Source organism: Chiloscyllium punctatum, unplaced genomic scaffold, assembly GCF_047496795.1.
Source record: "Chiloscyllium punctatum isolate Juve2018m unplaced genomic scaffold, sChiPun1.3 scaffold_458, whole genome shotgun sequence".
In the NCBI taxonomy this organism is placed as follows: domain Eukaryota; kingdom Metazoa; phylum Chordata; class Chondrichthyes; order Orectolobiformes; family Hemiscylliidae; genus Chiloscyllium; species Chiloscyllium punctatum.
In genome coordinates, this window is record NW_027310192.1 from 145,218 (window position 1) to 161,570 (window position 16,353).

General features: G+C 56.5%; 1 protein-coding gene across 1 annotated transcript in view; it reads right to left on the bottom strand.

Moving 5' to 3' along the window:
- parp2 (poly (ADP-ribose) polymerase 2) overlaps positions 1-15,393 on the bottom strand; it is a 110,880-nt gene extending 95,487 nt beyond the window's left edge. Inside the window, exon 1 of the mRNA XM_072567523.1 lies at positions 15,292-15,393. Within this exon, the coding sequence (XP_072423624.1) occupies positions 15,292-15,325 (34 nt within the window). The 5' untranslated portion in view covers positions 15,326-15,393. The remainder of the gene's footprint in view (positions 1-15,291) is intronic.
- Between the last annotated feature and the right edge of the window lie 960 nt (positions 15,394-16,353).

A 16,353-nucleotide genomic window follows, 5' to 3' on the forward strand; every position in this document is an offset into this window, starting at 1 on the left:
GTGTGACACTGGGTGATCTGACTGTGTACAAACTGGGTGCGGTGTGACATTGGGGGATCTGACTGTGTAAAAACTGGGTGCGGTGTAACACTGGGGGATCTGTCTGTGCACAAACTGGGTGCGGTGTGACACTGTGGGATCTGACTGTGTACAAACTGGGTGCGGTGTGACACTCGGTGATCTGACTGTGTACAAACTGGGTGCGGTGTGACACTTGGGGATCCGTCCGTGCACAAACTGGGTGCGGTGTGACACTGGGGGACCTGACTGTGTACAAACTGGGTGCGGTGTGACACTGCGGGATCTGACTGTGTACAAACTGGGTGCGGTGTGACACTAGGGAATCTGTCTGTGTACAAACTGGGTGCGGTGCGACACTGGGGGATCTGACTGTGTACAAACTGGGTGTGGTGTGACATTGCGGGATCTGACTGTGTACAAACTGGGTGCGGTGCGACACTGGGGGATCTGACTGTGCACAAACTGGGTGCGGTGCGACACTGGGGGATCTGACTGTGTACAAACTGGGTGTGGTGTGACATTGCGGGATCTGACTGTGTACAAACTGGGTGCGGTGCGACACTGGGGGATCTGACTGTGCACAAACTGGGTGCGGTGTGACACTGGGGGATCCGTCTGTGTACTAACTGGGTGCGGTGTGACACTGTGGGATCTGTCTGTGTACAAACTGGGTGCGGTGTGACACTGTGGGATCTGTCTGTGCACAAACTGGGTGCGGTGTGACACTGGGGGATCTGTCTGTGCACAAACTGGGTGCGGTGTGACACTGGGGGATCTGACTGTGTACAAACTGGGTGCGGAGTGACACTGGGGGATCTGACTGTGTACAAACTGGGTGCGGTGTGACAATGTGGGATCTGACTGTGTACAAACTGGGTGCGGTGTGACACTGGGGGATCTGACTGTGTACAAACTGGGTGCGGTGTGACATTGGGGGATCTGACTGTGCACAAACTGGGTGCGGTGTGATATTGGGGGATCTGACTGTGTACAAACTGGGTGCGGTGTGACATTGGGGGATCTGACTGTGCACAAACTGGGTGCGGTGTGACATTGGGGGATCTGTCTGTGTACAAACTGGGTGCGGTGTGACACTGGGGGATCTGTCTGTGTACAAACTGGGTGCGGTGTGACACTGGGGGATCTGACTGTGTACAAACTGGGTGCGGTGTGACACTGGGGGATCTGTCTGTGTACAAACTGGGTGTGGTGTGACACTGTGGGATCTGTCTGTGTACAAACTGGGTGCGGTGGGAGACAGTGGGACCTGACTGTGTACAAACTGGGTGCGGTGTGACACTGCGGGATCCGTCTGTGCACAAACTGGGTGTGGTGTGACACTGGGGGATCTGTCTGTGCACAAACTGGGTGCGGTGTGACACTGCGGGATCTGACTGTGTACAAACTGGGTGCGGTGTGACACTGTGGGATCTAACTGTGTACAAACTGGGTGCGGTGTGACACTGGGTGATCTGACTGTGTACAAACTGGGTGCGGTGTGACATTGTGGAATCTGACTGTGTACAAACTGGGTGCGGTGTGACATTGGGGGATCTGACTGTGTACAAACTGGGTGCGGTGTGACACTGTGGGATCTGACTGTGTACAAACTGGGTGCGGTGTGACACTGGGGGATCCGTCTGTGCACAAACTGGGTGTGGTGTGACACCGGGTGATCTGACTGGATACAAACTGGGTGCGGTGTGACACTGTGGGATCTGACTGTGTACAAACTGGGTGTGGTGTGACATTGGGGGATCTGACTGTGTACAAACTGGGTGCGGTGTGACACTGTGGGATCTGACTGTGTACAAACTGGGTGCGGTGTGACACTGGGTGATCTGACTGTGTACAAACTGGGTGCGGTGTGACACAGGGGGATTTGACTGTGCACAAACTGGGTGCGGTGTGACATTGGGGGATCCGTCCGTGCACAAATTGGGTGCGGTGTGACACTGCGGGATCTGACTGTGTACAAACTGGGTGCGGTGTGTCACTGGGTGATCTGACTGTGTACAAACTGGGTGCGGTGTGACACAGGGGGATTTGACTGTGCACAAACTGGGTGCGGTGTGACATTGGGGGATCCGTCTGTGCACAAATTGGGTGCGGTGTGACACTGCGGGATCTGACTGTGTACAAACTGGGTGCGGTGTGACACTGTGGGATCTGACTGTGTGCAAACTGGGTGCGGTGTGACACTGGGTGATCTGACTGTGTACAAACTGGGTGCGGTGTGACATTGGGGGATCTGACTGTGTACAAACTGGGTGCGGTGTGACATTGGGGGATCTGACTGTGTACAAACTGGGTGCGGTGTGACACTGGGGGATCTGACTGTGCACAAACTGGGTGCGGTGTGATACTGGGGGATCTGACTGTGCACAAACTGGGTGCAGTGTGACACTGGGGGATCTGACTGTGCACAAACTGGGTGCAGTGTGACACTGGGGGATCTGACTGTGGACAAACTGGGTGCGGTGTGACACTGGGGGTTCCGACTGTGTACAAACTGGGTGCGGTGTGACACTGGTGGATCTGACTGTGTACAAACTGGGTGCGGTGTGACACTGGGGGATCCGTCTGTGTACAAACTGGGTGCGGTGTGACATTGGGGGATCTGACTGTGTACAAACTGGGTGCGTGTGACACTGGGGGATCCGACTGTGCACAAACTGGGTGCGGTGTGACACTGGAGGATCTGTGTGTGCACAAAATGGGTGCGGTGTGACACTGCGGGATCTGACTGTGTACAAACTGGGTGCGGTGTGACACTGGGGGATCTGTCTGTGTACAAACTGGGTGCGGTGTGACACTGTGGGATCTGTGTGTGCACAAAATGGGTGCGGTGTGACACTGCGGGATCTGACTGTGTACAAACTGGGTGCGGTGTGACACTGGGGGATCTGACTGTGTACAAACTGGGTGCGGTGTGACACTGGGGGATCTGACTGTGCACAAACTGGGTGCGGTGTGACACTGTGGGATCTGTCTGTGTACACACTGGGTGCCGCGTGACACTGGGGGATCTGTGTGTGTACAGACTGGGTGCGGTGTGACACTGGGGGGATCTGTCTGTGTACACACTGGGTGCCGCGTGACACTGGGGGATCTGTGTGTGTACAGACTGGGTGCGGTGTGACACTGGGGGGATCTGTCTGTGTACAAACTGGGTGCGGTGTGACACTGGGGGATCTAACTGTGTACAAACTGGGTGCGGTGTGACACTGGGGGATCTGTCTGTGTACAAACTGGGTGCGGTGTGACACTGGGGGATCTGACTGTGTACACACTGGGTGCGGTGTGACACTGGGGGGATCTGACTGTGCACAAACTGGGTGCGGTGTAACACTGGGGGATCCGACTGTGTACAAACTGGGTGCGGTGTGACACTGTGGGATCTGTCTGTGCACAAACTGGGTGCGGTGTGACACTGTGGGATCTGTCTGTGCACAAACTGGGTGCGGTGTGACACTGCGGGATCTGACTGTGTACAAACTGGGTGCGGTGTGACACTGGGGGATCTGACTGTGCACAAACTGGGTGCGGTGTGACACTGTGGGATCTGTCTGTGTACAAACTGGGTGCCGCGTGACACTGGGGGATCTGTGTGTGTACAGACTGGGTGCGGTGTGACACTGAGGGATCTGACTGTGTACAAACTGGGTGCGGTGTGACATTGTGGGATCTGACTGTGCACAAACTGGGTGCGGTGTGACACTGTGGGATCTGACTGTGTACAAACTGGGTGCGGTGTGACACTGGGGGATCTGACTGTGCACAAACTGGGAGCGGTGTGACACTGGGGGAACTGTGTGTGCACAAACTGGGTGCGGTGTGACACTGGGAGATCTGACTGTGCACAAACTGGGTGCGGTGTGACACTGGGAGATCTGACTGTGCACAAACTGGGTGCGGTGTGACACTGGGGGATCTGACTGTGCACAAACTGGGTGCGGTGTGACACTGGGGGATCTGACTGTGCACAAACTGGGTGCGGTGTGACACTGGGGGATCTGACTGTGCACAAACTGGGAGCGGTGTGACACTGGGGGAACTGTGTGTGCACAAACTGGGTGCGGTGTGACACTGGGGGATCTGACTGTGCACAAACTGGGTGCGGTGTGACACTGGGGGATTTGACTGTGCACAAACTGGGTGCGGTGTGACACTGGGGGATCTGTCTGTGCACAAACTGGGTGCGGTGTGACACTGGGGGATCTGACTGTGCACAAACTGGGTGCAGTGTGACACTGGGGGATCTAACTGTGCACAAACTGGGTGCAGTGTGACACTGGGGGATCTGACTGTGCACAAACTGGGTGCGGTGTGACACTGGGGGATCTGACTGTGGACAAACTGGGTGCGGTGTGACACTGGGGGATCCGTCTGTGTACAAACTGGGTGCGGTGTGACATTGGGGGATCTGACTGTGTACAAACTGGGTGCGTGTGACACTGGGGGATCCGACTGTGCACAAACTGGGTGCGGTGTGACACTGAGGGACCGACTGTGCACAAACTGGGTGCGGTGTGACACTGGGGGATCTGACTGTCCAAACTGGGTGTGGTGTGACACTGGGGATCTGACTGTGCACAAATTGGGTGCGGTGTTACACTGTGGGATCTGACTGTGTACACACTGGGTGCGGTGTGACATTGGGGGATCTGACTGTGTACAAACTGGGTGCGGTGTGACACTGGGGGATCTGACTGTGTACAAACAGGGTGCGGTGTGACACTGGGGGATCTGTCTGTGTACAAATTGGGTGCAGTGTGACACTGGGGGATCTGTCTGTGTACAAACTGGGTGCGGTGTGACACTGTGGGATCTGTCTGTGTACAAACTGGGTGCGGTGTGACACTGGGGGATCCGTCTGTGCACAAACTGGGTGTGGTGTGACACTGGGGGATCTGTCTGTGCACAAACTGGGTGCGGTGTGACACCGGGTGATCTGACTGTGTACAAACCGGGTGCGGTGTGACACTGCGGGATCTGACTGTGTACAAACTGGGTGCGGTGTGACACTGTGGGATCTGACTGTGTACAAACTGGGTGCGGTGTGACACTGGGTGATCTGTCTGTGCACAAACTGGGTGTGGTGTGACACCGGGTGATCTGACTGTGTACAAACTGGGTGCAGTGTGACATTGGGGGATCTGACTGTGTACAAACTGGGTGCGGTGTGACATTGGGGGATCTGACTGTGCACAAACTGGGTGCGGTGTGACATTGGGGGATCTGACTGTGTAAAAACTGGGTGCGGTGTAACACTGGGGGATCTGTCTGTGCACAAACTGGGTGCGGTGTGACACTGTGGGATCTGACTGTGTACAAACTGGGTGCAGCGTGACACTCGGTGATCTGACTGTGTACAAACTGGGTGCGGTGTGACACTTGGGGATCCGTCCGTGCACAAACTGGGTGCGGTGTGACACTGGGGGACCTGACTGTGTACAAACTGGGTGCGGTGTGACACTGCGGGATCTGACTGTGTACAAACTGGGTGCGGTGTGACACTAGGGAATCTGTCTGTGTACAAACTGGGTGCGGTGCGACACTGGGGGATCTGACTGTGTACAAACTGGGTGTGGTGTGACATTGCGGGATCTGACTGTGTACAAACTGGGTGCGGTGCGACACTGGGGGATCTGACTGTGCACAAACTGGGTGCGGTGCGACACTGGGGGATCTGACTGTGTACAAACTGGGTGTGGTGTGACATTGCGGGATCTGACTGTGTACAAACTGGGTGCGGTGCGACACTGGGGGATCTGACTGTGCACAAACTGGGTGCGGTGTGACACTGGGGGATCCGTCTGTGTACTAACTGGGTGCGGTGTGACACTGTGGGATCTGTCTGTGTACAAACTGGGTGCGGTGTGACACTGTGGGATCTGTCTGTGCACAAACTGGGTGCGGTGTGACACTGGGGGATCTGTCTGTGCACAAACTGGGTGCGGTGTGACACTGGGGGATCTGACTGTGTACAAACTGGGTGCGGAGTGACACTGGGGGATCTGACTGTGTACAAACTGGGTGCGGTGTGACAATGTGGGATCTGACTGTGTACAAACTGGGTGCGGTGTGACACTGGGGGATCTGACTGTGTACAAACTGGGTGCGGTGTGACATTGGGGGATCTGACTGTGCACAAACTGGGTGCGGTGTGATATTGGGGGATCTGACTGTGTACAAACTGGGTGCGGTGTGACATTGGGGGATCTGACTGTGCACAAACTGGGTGCGGTGTGACATTGGGGGATCTGTCTGTGTACAAACTGGGTGCGTAGTGACACTGGGGGATCTGTCTGTGTACAAACTGGGTGCGGTGTGACACTGGGGGATCTGACTGTGTACAAACTGGGTGCGGTGTGACACTGGGGGATCTGTCTGTGTACAAACTGGGTGTGGTGTGACACTGTGGGATCTGTCTGTGTACAAACTGGGTGCGGTGGGAGACAGTGGGACCTGACTGTGTACAAACTGGGTGCGGTGTGACACTGCGGGATCCGTCTGTGCACAAACTGGGTGTGGTGTGACACTGGGGGATCTGTCTGTGCACAAACTGGGTGCGGTGTGACACTGCGGGATCTGACTGTGTACAAACTGGGTGCGGTGTGACACTGTGGGATCTAACTGTGTACAAACTGGGTGCGGTGTGACACTGGGTGATCTGACTGTGTACAAACTGGGTGCGGTGTGACATTGTGGAATCTGACTGTGTACAAACTGGGTGCGGTGTGACATTGGGGGATCTGACTGTGTACAAACTGGGTGCGGTGTGACACTGTGGGATCTGACTGTGTACAAACTGGGTGCGGTGTGACACTGGGGGATCCGTCTGTGCACAAACTGGGTGTGGTGTGACACCGGGTGATCTGACTGGATACAAACTGGGTGCGGTGTGACACTGTGGGATCTGACTGTGTACAAACTGGGTGTGGTGTGACATTGGGGGATCTGACTGTGTACAAACTGGGTGCGGTGTGACACTGTGGGATCTGACTGTGTACAAACTGGGTGCGGTGTGACACTGGGTGATCTGACTGTGTACAAACTGGGTGCGGTGTGACACAGGGGGATTTGACTGTGCACAAACTGGGTGCGGTGTGACATTGGGGGATCCGTCCGTGCACAAATTGGGTGCGGTGTGACACTGCGGGATCTGACTGTGTACAAACTGGGTGCGGTGTGTCACTGGGTGATCTGACTGTGTACAAACTGGGTGCGGTGTGACACAGGGGGATTTGACTGTGCACAAACTGGGTGCGGTGTGACATTGGGGGATCCGTCTGTGCACAAATTGGGTGCGGTGTGACACTGCGGGATCTGACTGTGTACAAACTGGGTGCGGTGTGACACTGTGGGATCTGACTGTGTGCAAACTGGGTGCGGTGTGACACTGGGTGATCTGACTGTGTACAAACTGGGTGCGGTGTGACATTGGGGGATCTGACTGTGTACAAACTGGGTGCGGTGTGACATTGGGGGATCTGACTGTGTACAAACTGGGTGCGGTGTGACACTGGGGGATCTGACTGTGCACAAACTGGGTGCGGTGTGATACTGGGGGATCTGACTGTGCACAAACTGGGTGCAGTGTGACACTGGGGGATCTGACTGTGCACAAACTGGGTGCAGTGTGACACTGGGGGATCTGACTGTGGACAAACTGGGTGCGGTGTGACACTGGGGGTTCCGACTGTGTACAAACTGGGTGCGGTGTGACACTGGTGGATCTGACTGTGTACAAACTGGGTGCGGTGTGACACTGGGGGATCCGTCTGTGTACAAACTGGGTGCGGTGTGACATTGGGGGATCTGACTGTGTACAAACTGGGTGCGTGTGACACTGGGGGATCCGACTGTGCACAAACTGGGTGCGGTGTGACACTGTGGGATCTGTCTGTGTACAAATTGGGTGCAGTGTGACACTGGGGGATCTGTCTGTGTACAAACTGGGTGCAGTGTGACACTGTGGGATCTGTCTGTGTACAAACTGGGTGCGGTGTGACACTGGGGGATCTGACTGTGTACAAACTGGGTGCGGTGTGACAATGTGGGATCTGACTGTGCACAAACTGGGTGCGGTGTGACACTGGGGGATCCGTCTGTGTACTAACTGGGTGCGGTGTGACACTGTGGGATCTGTCTGTGTACAAACTGGGTGCGGTGTGACACTGTGGGATCTGTCTGTGCACAAACTGGGTGCGGTGTGACACTGGGGGATCTGTCTGTGCACAAACTGGGTGCGGTGTGACACTGGGGGATCTGACTGTGTACAAACTGGGTGCGGAGTGACACTGGGGGATCTGACTGTGTACAAACTGGGTGCGGTGTGACAATGTGGGATCTGACTGTGTACAAACTGGGTGCGGTGTGACACTGGGGGATCTGACTGTGTACAAACTGGGTGCGGTGTGACATTGGGGGATCTGACTGTGCACAAACTGGGTGCGGTGTGATATTGGGGGATCTGACTGTGTACAAACTGGGTGCGGTGTGACACTGGGGGATCTGTCTGTGCACAAACTGGGTGCGGTGTGACATTGGGGGATCTGACTGTGCACAAACTGGGTGCGGTGTGATATTGGGGGATCTGACTGTGTACAAACTGGGTGCGGTGTGACACTGGGGGATCTGTCTGTGCACAAACTGGGTGCGGTGTGACACTGGGGGATCTGTCTGTGCACAAACTGGGTGCGGTGTGACACTGGGGGATCTGACTGTGTACAAACTGGGTGCGGAGTGACACTGGGGGATCTGACTGTGTACAAACTGGGTGCGGTGTGACAATGTGGGATCTGACTGTGTACAAACTGGGTGCGGTGTGACACTGGGGGATCTGACTGTGTACAAACTGGGTGCGGTGTGACATTGGGGGATCTGACTGTGCACAAACTGGGTGCGGTGTGATATTGGGGGATCTGACTGTGTACAAACTGGGTGCGGTGTGACATTGGGGGATCTGACTGTGCACAAACTGGGTGCGGTGTGACACTGCGGGATCTGTCTGTGTACAAACTGGGTGCGGTGTGACACTGGGGGACCTGACTGTGTACAAACTGGGTGCGGTGTGACACTGGGGGATCTGTCTGTGTACAAACTGGGTGTGGTGTGACACTGTGGTATCTGTCTGTGTACAAACTGGGTGCGGTGTGACACTGTGGGACCTGACTGTGTACAAACTGGGTGCGGTGTGACACTGCGGGATCCGTCTGTGCACAAACTGGGTGTGGTGTGACACTGGGGGATCTGTCTGTGCACAAACTGGGTGCGGTGTGACACTGCGGGATCTGACTGTGTACAAACTGGGTGCGGTGTGACACTGTGGGATCTAACTGTGTACAAACTGGGTGCGGTGTGACACTGGGTGATCTGACTGTGTACAAACTGGGTGCGGTGTGACATTGTGGAATCTGACTGTGTACAAACTGGGTGTGGTGTGACATTGGGGGATCTGACTGTGTACAAACTGGGTGCGGTGTGACACTGTGGGATCTGACTGTGTACAAACTGGGTGCGGTGTGACACTGGGGGATCCGTCTGTGCACAAACTGGGTGTGGTGTGACACCGGGTGATCTGACTGGATACAAACTGGGTGCGGTGTGACACTGTGGGATCTGACTGTGTACAAACTGGGTGTGGTGTGACATTGGGGGATCTGACTGTGTACAAACTGGGTGCGGTGTGACACTGTGGGATCTGACTGTGTACAAACTGGGTGCGGTGTGTCACTGGGTGATCTGACTGTGTACAAACTGGGTGCGGTGTGACACAGGGGGATTTGACTGTGCACAAACTGGGTGCGGTGTGACATTGGGGGATCCGTCCGTGCACAAATTGGGTGCGGTGTGACACTGCGGGATCTGACTGTGTACAAACTGGGTGCGGTGTGATATTGGGGGATCTGACTGTGTACAAACTGGGTGCGGTGTGTCACTGGGTGATCTGACTGTGTACAAACTGGGTGCGGTGTGACACAGGGGGATTTGACTGTGCACAAACTGGGTGCGGTGTGACATTGGGGGATCCGTCCGTGTACAAACTGGGTGCGGTGTGACACTGTGGGATCTGACTGTGTGCAAACTGGGTGCGGTGTGACACTGGGTGATCTGACTGTGTACAAACTGGGTGCGGTGTGACATTGGGGGATCTGACTGTGTACAAACTGGGTGCGGTGTGACATTGGGGGATCTGACTGTGTACAAACTGGGTGCGGTGTGACACTGGGGCATCTGACTGTGCACAAACTGGGTGCGGTGTGATACTGGGGGATCTGACTGTGCACAAACTGGGTGCAGTGTGACACTGGGGGATCTGACTGTGCACAAACTGGGTGCAGTGTGACACTGGGGGATCTGACTGTGGACAAACTGGGTGCGGTGTGACACTGGGGGTTCCGACTGTGTACAAACTGGGTGCGGTGTGACACTGGTGGATCTGACTGTGTACAAACTGGGTGCGGTGTGACACTGGGGGATCCGTCTGTGTACAAACTGGGTGCGGTGTGACATTGGGGGATCTGACTGTGTACAAACTGGGTGCGTGTGACACTGGGGGATCCGACTGTGCACAAACTGGGTGCGGTGTGACACTGTGGGATCTGTCTGTGTACAAATTGGGTGCAGTGTGACACTGGGGGATCTGTCAGTGTACAAACTGGGTGCAGTGTGACACTGTGGGATCTGTCTGTGTACAAACTGGGTGCGGTGTGACACTGGGGGATCTGACTGTGTACAAACTGGGTGCGGTGTGACAATGTGGGATCTGACTGTGCACAAACTGGGTGCGGTGTGACACTGGGGGATCCGTCTGTGTACTAACTGGGTGCGGTGTGACACTGTGGGATCTGTCTGTGTACAAACTGGGTGCGGTGTGACACTGTGGGATCTGTCTGTGCACAAACTGGGTGCGGTGTGACACTGGGGGATCTGTCTGTGCACAAACTGGGTGCGGTGTGACACTGGGGGATCTGACTGTGTACAAACTGGGTGCGGAGTGACACTGGGGGATCTGACTGTGTACAAACTGGGTGCGGTGTGACACTGGGGGATCTGACTGTGTACAAACTGGGTGCGGTGTGACACTGGGGGATCTGACTGTGTACAAACTGGGTGCGGTGTGACATTGGGGGATCTGACTGTGCACAAACTGGGTGCGGTGTGATATTGGGGGATCTGACTGTGTACAAACTGGGTGCGGTGTGATATTGGGGGATCTGACTGTGCACAAACTGGGTGCGGTGTGACATTGGGGGATCTGACTGTCTACAAACTGGGTGCGGTGTGACACTGGGGGATCTGTCTGTGTACAAACTGGGTGCGGTATGACACTGGGGGACCTGACTGTGTACAAACTGGGTGCGGTGTGACACTGGGGGATCTGTCTGTGTACAAACTGGGTGTGGTGTGACACTGTGGGATCTGTCTGTGTACAAACTGGGTGCGGTGTGACACTGTGGGACCTGACTGTGTACAAACTGGGTGCGGTGTGACACTGCGGGATCCGTCTGTGCACAAACTGGGTGTGGTGTGACACTGGGGGATCTGTCTGTGCACAAACTGGGTGCGGTGTGACACTGCGGGATCTGACTGTGTACAAACTGGGTGCGGTGTGACACTGTGGGATCTAACTGTGTACAAACTGGGTGCGGTGTGACACTGGGTGATCTGACTGTGTACAAACTGGGTGCGGTGTGACATTGGGGAATCTGACTGTGTACAAACTGGGTGCGGTGTGACATTGGGGGATCTGACTGTGTACAAACTGGGTGCGGTGTGACACTGTGGGATCTGACTGTGTAAAAACTGGGTGCGGTGTGACACTGGGGGATCCGTCTGTGCACAAACTGGGTGGGGTGTGACACCGGGTGATCTGACTGTATACAAACTGGGTGCGGTGTGACACTGTGGGATCTGACTGTGTACAAACTGGGTGTGGTGTGACATTGGGGGATCTGACTGTGTACAAACTGGGTGCGGTGTGACACTGTGGGATCTGACTGTGTACAAACTGGGTGCGGTGTGTCACTGGGTGATCTGACTGTGTACAAACTGGGTGCGGTGTGACACAGGGGGATTTGACTGTGCACAAACTGGGTGCGGTGTGACATTGGGGGATCCGTCCGTGCACAAATTGGGTGCGGTGTGACACTGCGGGATCTGACTGTGTACAAACTGGGTGCGGTGTGACACTGTGGGATCTGACTGTGTACAAACTGGGTGCAGTGTGACACTGGGTGATCTGACTGTGTACAAACTGGGTGCGGTGTGACATTGGGGGATCTGACTGTGCACAAACTGGGTGCGGTGTAATACTGGGGGATCTGACTGTGCACAAACTGGGTGCAGTGTGACACTGGGGGATCTGACTGTGCACAAACTGGGTGCAGTGTGACACTGGGGGATCTGACTGTGGACAAACTGGGTGCGGTGTGACACTTGGGGTTCCGACTGTGTACAAACTGGGTGCGGTGTGACACTGGGGGATCTGACTGTGTACAAACTGGGTGCGGTGTGACACTGGGGGATCCGTCTGTGTACAAACTGGGTGCGGTGTGACATTGGGGGATCTGACTGTGTACAAACTGGGTGCGTGTGACACTGGGGGATCCGACTGTGCACAAACTGGGTGCGGTGTGACACTGTGGGATCTGTCTGTGTACAAATTGGGTGCAGTGTGACACTGGGGGATCTGTCTGTGTACAAACTGGGTGCAGTGTGACACTGTGGGATCTGTCTGTGTACAAACTGGGTGCGGTGTGACACTGGGGGATCCGTCTGTGCACAAACTGGGTGTGGTGTGACACTAGGGGATCTGTCTGTGCACAAACTGGGTGCGGTGTGACACCGGGTGATCTGACTGTGTACAAACCGGGTGCGGTGTGACACTGCGGGATCTGACTGTGTACAAACTGGGTGCGGTGTGACACTGTGGGATCTGACTGTGTACAAACTGGGTGCGGTGTGACACTGGGGGATCTGACTGTGCACAAACTGGGTGCGGTGTGACATTGGGGGATCTGACTGTGTACAAACTGGGTGCGGTGTGACACTGGGTGATCTGACATGTGTACAAACTGGGTGCGGTGTGACACTGTGGGACCTGACTGTGTACAAACTGGGGGCGGTGTGACACTGTGGGATCTGACTGTGTACAAACTGGGTGCGGCGTGACACTCGGTGATCTGACTGTGTACAAACTGGGTGCGGTGTGACTTGGGGGATCCGTCTGTGCACAAACTGGGTGCGGTGTGACACTGGGGGACCTGACTGTGTACAAACTGGGTGCGGTGTGACACTGGGGGATCTGACTGTGTACAAACTGGGTGCGGTGTGACACTGGGGGATCTGACTGTGTACAAACTGGGTGCGGAGTGACACTGGGGGATCTGACTGTGCACAAACTGGGTGCGGTGTGACACTGGGGGATCTGTCTGTGTACAAACTGGGTGCGGTGTGACACTGGGGGAACTGTCTGTGCACAAACTGGGTGCGGTGTGACACTGCGGGATCTGTCTGTGTAAAAACTGGGTGCGGTGTGACACTGCGGGATCTGTCTGTGCAAAAACTGGGTGCGGTGTGACACTGGGGGATCTGTCTGTGCACAAACTGGGTGCGGTGTGACACTGGGGGATCCGACTGTGTACAAACTGGGTGCGGTGTGACACTGGGGGATCCGACTGTGTACAAACTGGGTGCGGTGTGACACTGGGGGGATCTGTCTGTGTACAAACTGGGTGCGGTGTGACACTGAGGGATCTGTCTGTGCACAAACTGGGTGCGGTGTGACACTGGGGGATCCGTCCGTGCACAAACTGGGTGCGGTGTGACACTGCGGGATCTGACTGTGTACAAACTGGGTGCGGCGTGACACTCGGTGATCTGACTGTGTACAAACTGGGTGCGGTGTGACTTGGGGGATCCGTCTGTGCACAAACTGGGTGCGGTGTGACACTGGGGGACCTGACTGTGTACAAACTGGGTGCGGTGTGACACTGTGGGATCTGACTGTGTACAAACTGGGTGCGGTGTGACACTGGGGGATCTGACGGTGTACAAACTGGGTGCAGTGTGACACTGGGGGATCTGACTGTGTACAAACTGGGTGCGGTGTGACACTGGGGGATCTGACTGTGTACAAACTGGGTGCGGTGTGACACTGGGGGAACTGTCTGTGCACAAACTGGGTGCGGTGTGACACTGCGGGATCTGTCTGTGTAAAAACTGGGTGCGGTGTGACACTGCGGGATCTGTCTGTGCAAAAACTGGGTGCGGTGTGACACTGCGGGATCTGACTGTGCACAAACTGGGTGCGGTGTGACACTGGGGGATCTGACTGTGCACAAATTGGGTGCGGTGTGACACAGGGGGATCTGTCTGTGCACAAACTGGGTGCGGTGTGACACTGGGGGATCTGACTGTGCACAAATTGGGTGCGGTGTGACACAGGGGGATCTGTCTGTGCACAAACTGGGTGCGGTGTGACACTGGGGGATTTGTCTGTGTACAAACTGGGTGCGGTGTGACACTGGGGGATCTGTCTGTGCACAAACTGGGTGCGGTGTGACACTGGGGGATCCGACTGTGTACAAACTGGGTGCGGTGTGACACTGGGGGATCTGTCTGTGCACAAACTGGGTGCGGTGTGACACTGCGGGATCTGACTGTGTACAAACTGGGTGCGGTGTGACACTGGGGGATCTGTCTGTGCACAAACTGGGTGCGGTGTGACACTGGGGGATCCGACTGTGCACAAACTGGGTGCGGTGTGACACAGGGGGATCTGTCTGTGCACAAACTGGGTGCGGTGTGACACTGGGGGGATCTGTCTGTGTACAAACTGGGTGCGGTGTGACACTGGGGGATCCGACTGTGTACAAACTGGGTGCGGTGTGACACAGGGGGATCTGTCTGTGCACAAACTGGGTGCAGTGTGACACTGTGGGATCTGACTGTGTACAAACTGGGTGCGGTGTGACACAGGGGGATCTGACTGTGCGCGCTGTCACACTGGGGGCGGATACCTGACCGCCATGCTCCAGGGAGTGCAGTGCTGCTCCCCAGATGCTCCCTTCTGACACTTGGGACGTGCCAGGCTATATATAAATGAAAGTTGTCGATTAGCGCGCGGGGGGGGGTTTGGAGGAGCGGGTGTGGGTAACGACACGTTCTCACGTCTCCCACAGACGAAACCCCACCCACAGGAGGGCAAAAGGTTTGCATAGAGACATTAAATGGAGTAGAATAGGCAGCATCCCTCACCTTCCCGCTCCCGGGAGCGTTTACCCGCCGCCATCGCCGCCGACTCCTGGATGGAAGAACCCGCCCCATCCCCACCCTCAACACGACGCCGATTGGCCCCCAGCCCCGTCCATCGCCCGCCAGTGCCGGCAGTCTCCCCTTCTCATTGGTGGCTCCCGTGTCAGTCAGACCGTTCCCCCCCGCGGATTGGCCCACGCCCCCCCCCCCCCGTGGCTGGGCGGACGGCGGCGCGACCGTTGGTCTCGCGAGGGAGCGCGCGATCCTTCTCTGCTAAAACCCGCCCCCGAACCTCCCCCGCGTCCTATTGGCCGTCGACGCCGTCCATCACCCGCCTGAGCCGGACCCGTGCCCCTTTTCCATTGGCTGACCCCGCCTCCATCGGCCATCGCCGCGCGCCGATTGGTCGAGGCTCTCGCGGGTGTGCGACGATTGAGCTCGGGGCATCGCGCGAGCCAATTCCCCCGCCACCCCGGAAAAAGAACCACCGCGCGTTGTATTGGCCAGAGCTGCCGTCCATCCACATAGCGGCCTGTGCCGATTGGTCAGATGGCGGATGAATGGGTGGGGGAATTGAACGTTTGGGGGCGTGGCTAACTTGGAAGCGCGTCTCTCGCTTTCATTGGCTGTATCTGCCATCAGTCACGGGGCTCGCGCCGCGACGTCGTACTGTAGTTGCGTGGGCGCGGGGGGGTGTGCCACCGTCGAAGGCTAATGGTCAGTGCCCCTGTCAATCAGGCGGGCGGCCCAACGCGAATGGGCGATGAAAGGAGGGGGGTCGTGCTGCGCTGTTGGGGGTGGGGCTTGCGGGGCACAACCCCCGCGACGATTGGTCGTCAGCGCCGCCAATCACAAAATCCACCAAGCCGATTGGGCGGTGCTGCGTGGGAGGGGTGGGGGCAACCCGACGTGCGCTGTTCGGGTGCCTATTGGCACGACGCGTCTGTCCATCAGGAGGCGGGCGAAGCCGATTGGGCGGAGCGCACAGAAGGTGGGGGCGGGATGCGGCGGCAGGTTCCCGGCGCCGCCTACCGCCAAGCCGATTGGCCAGCCGCGCCGTCGATC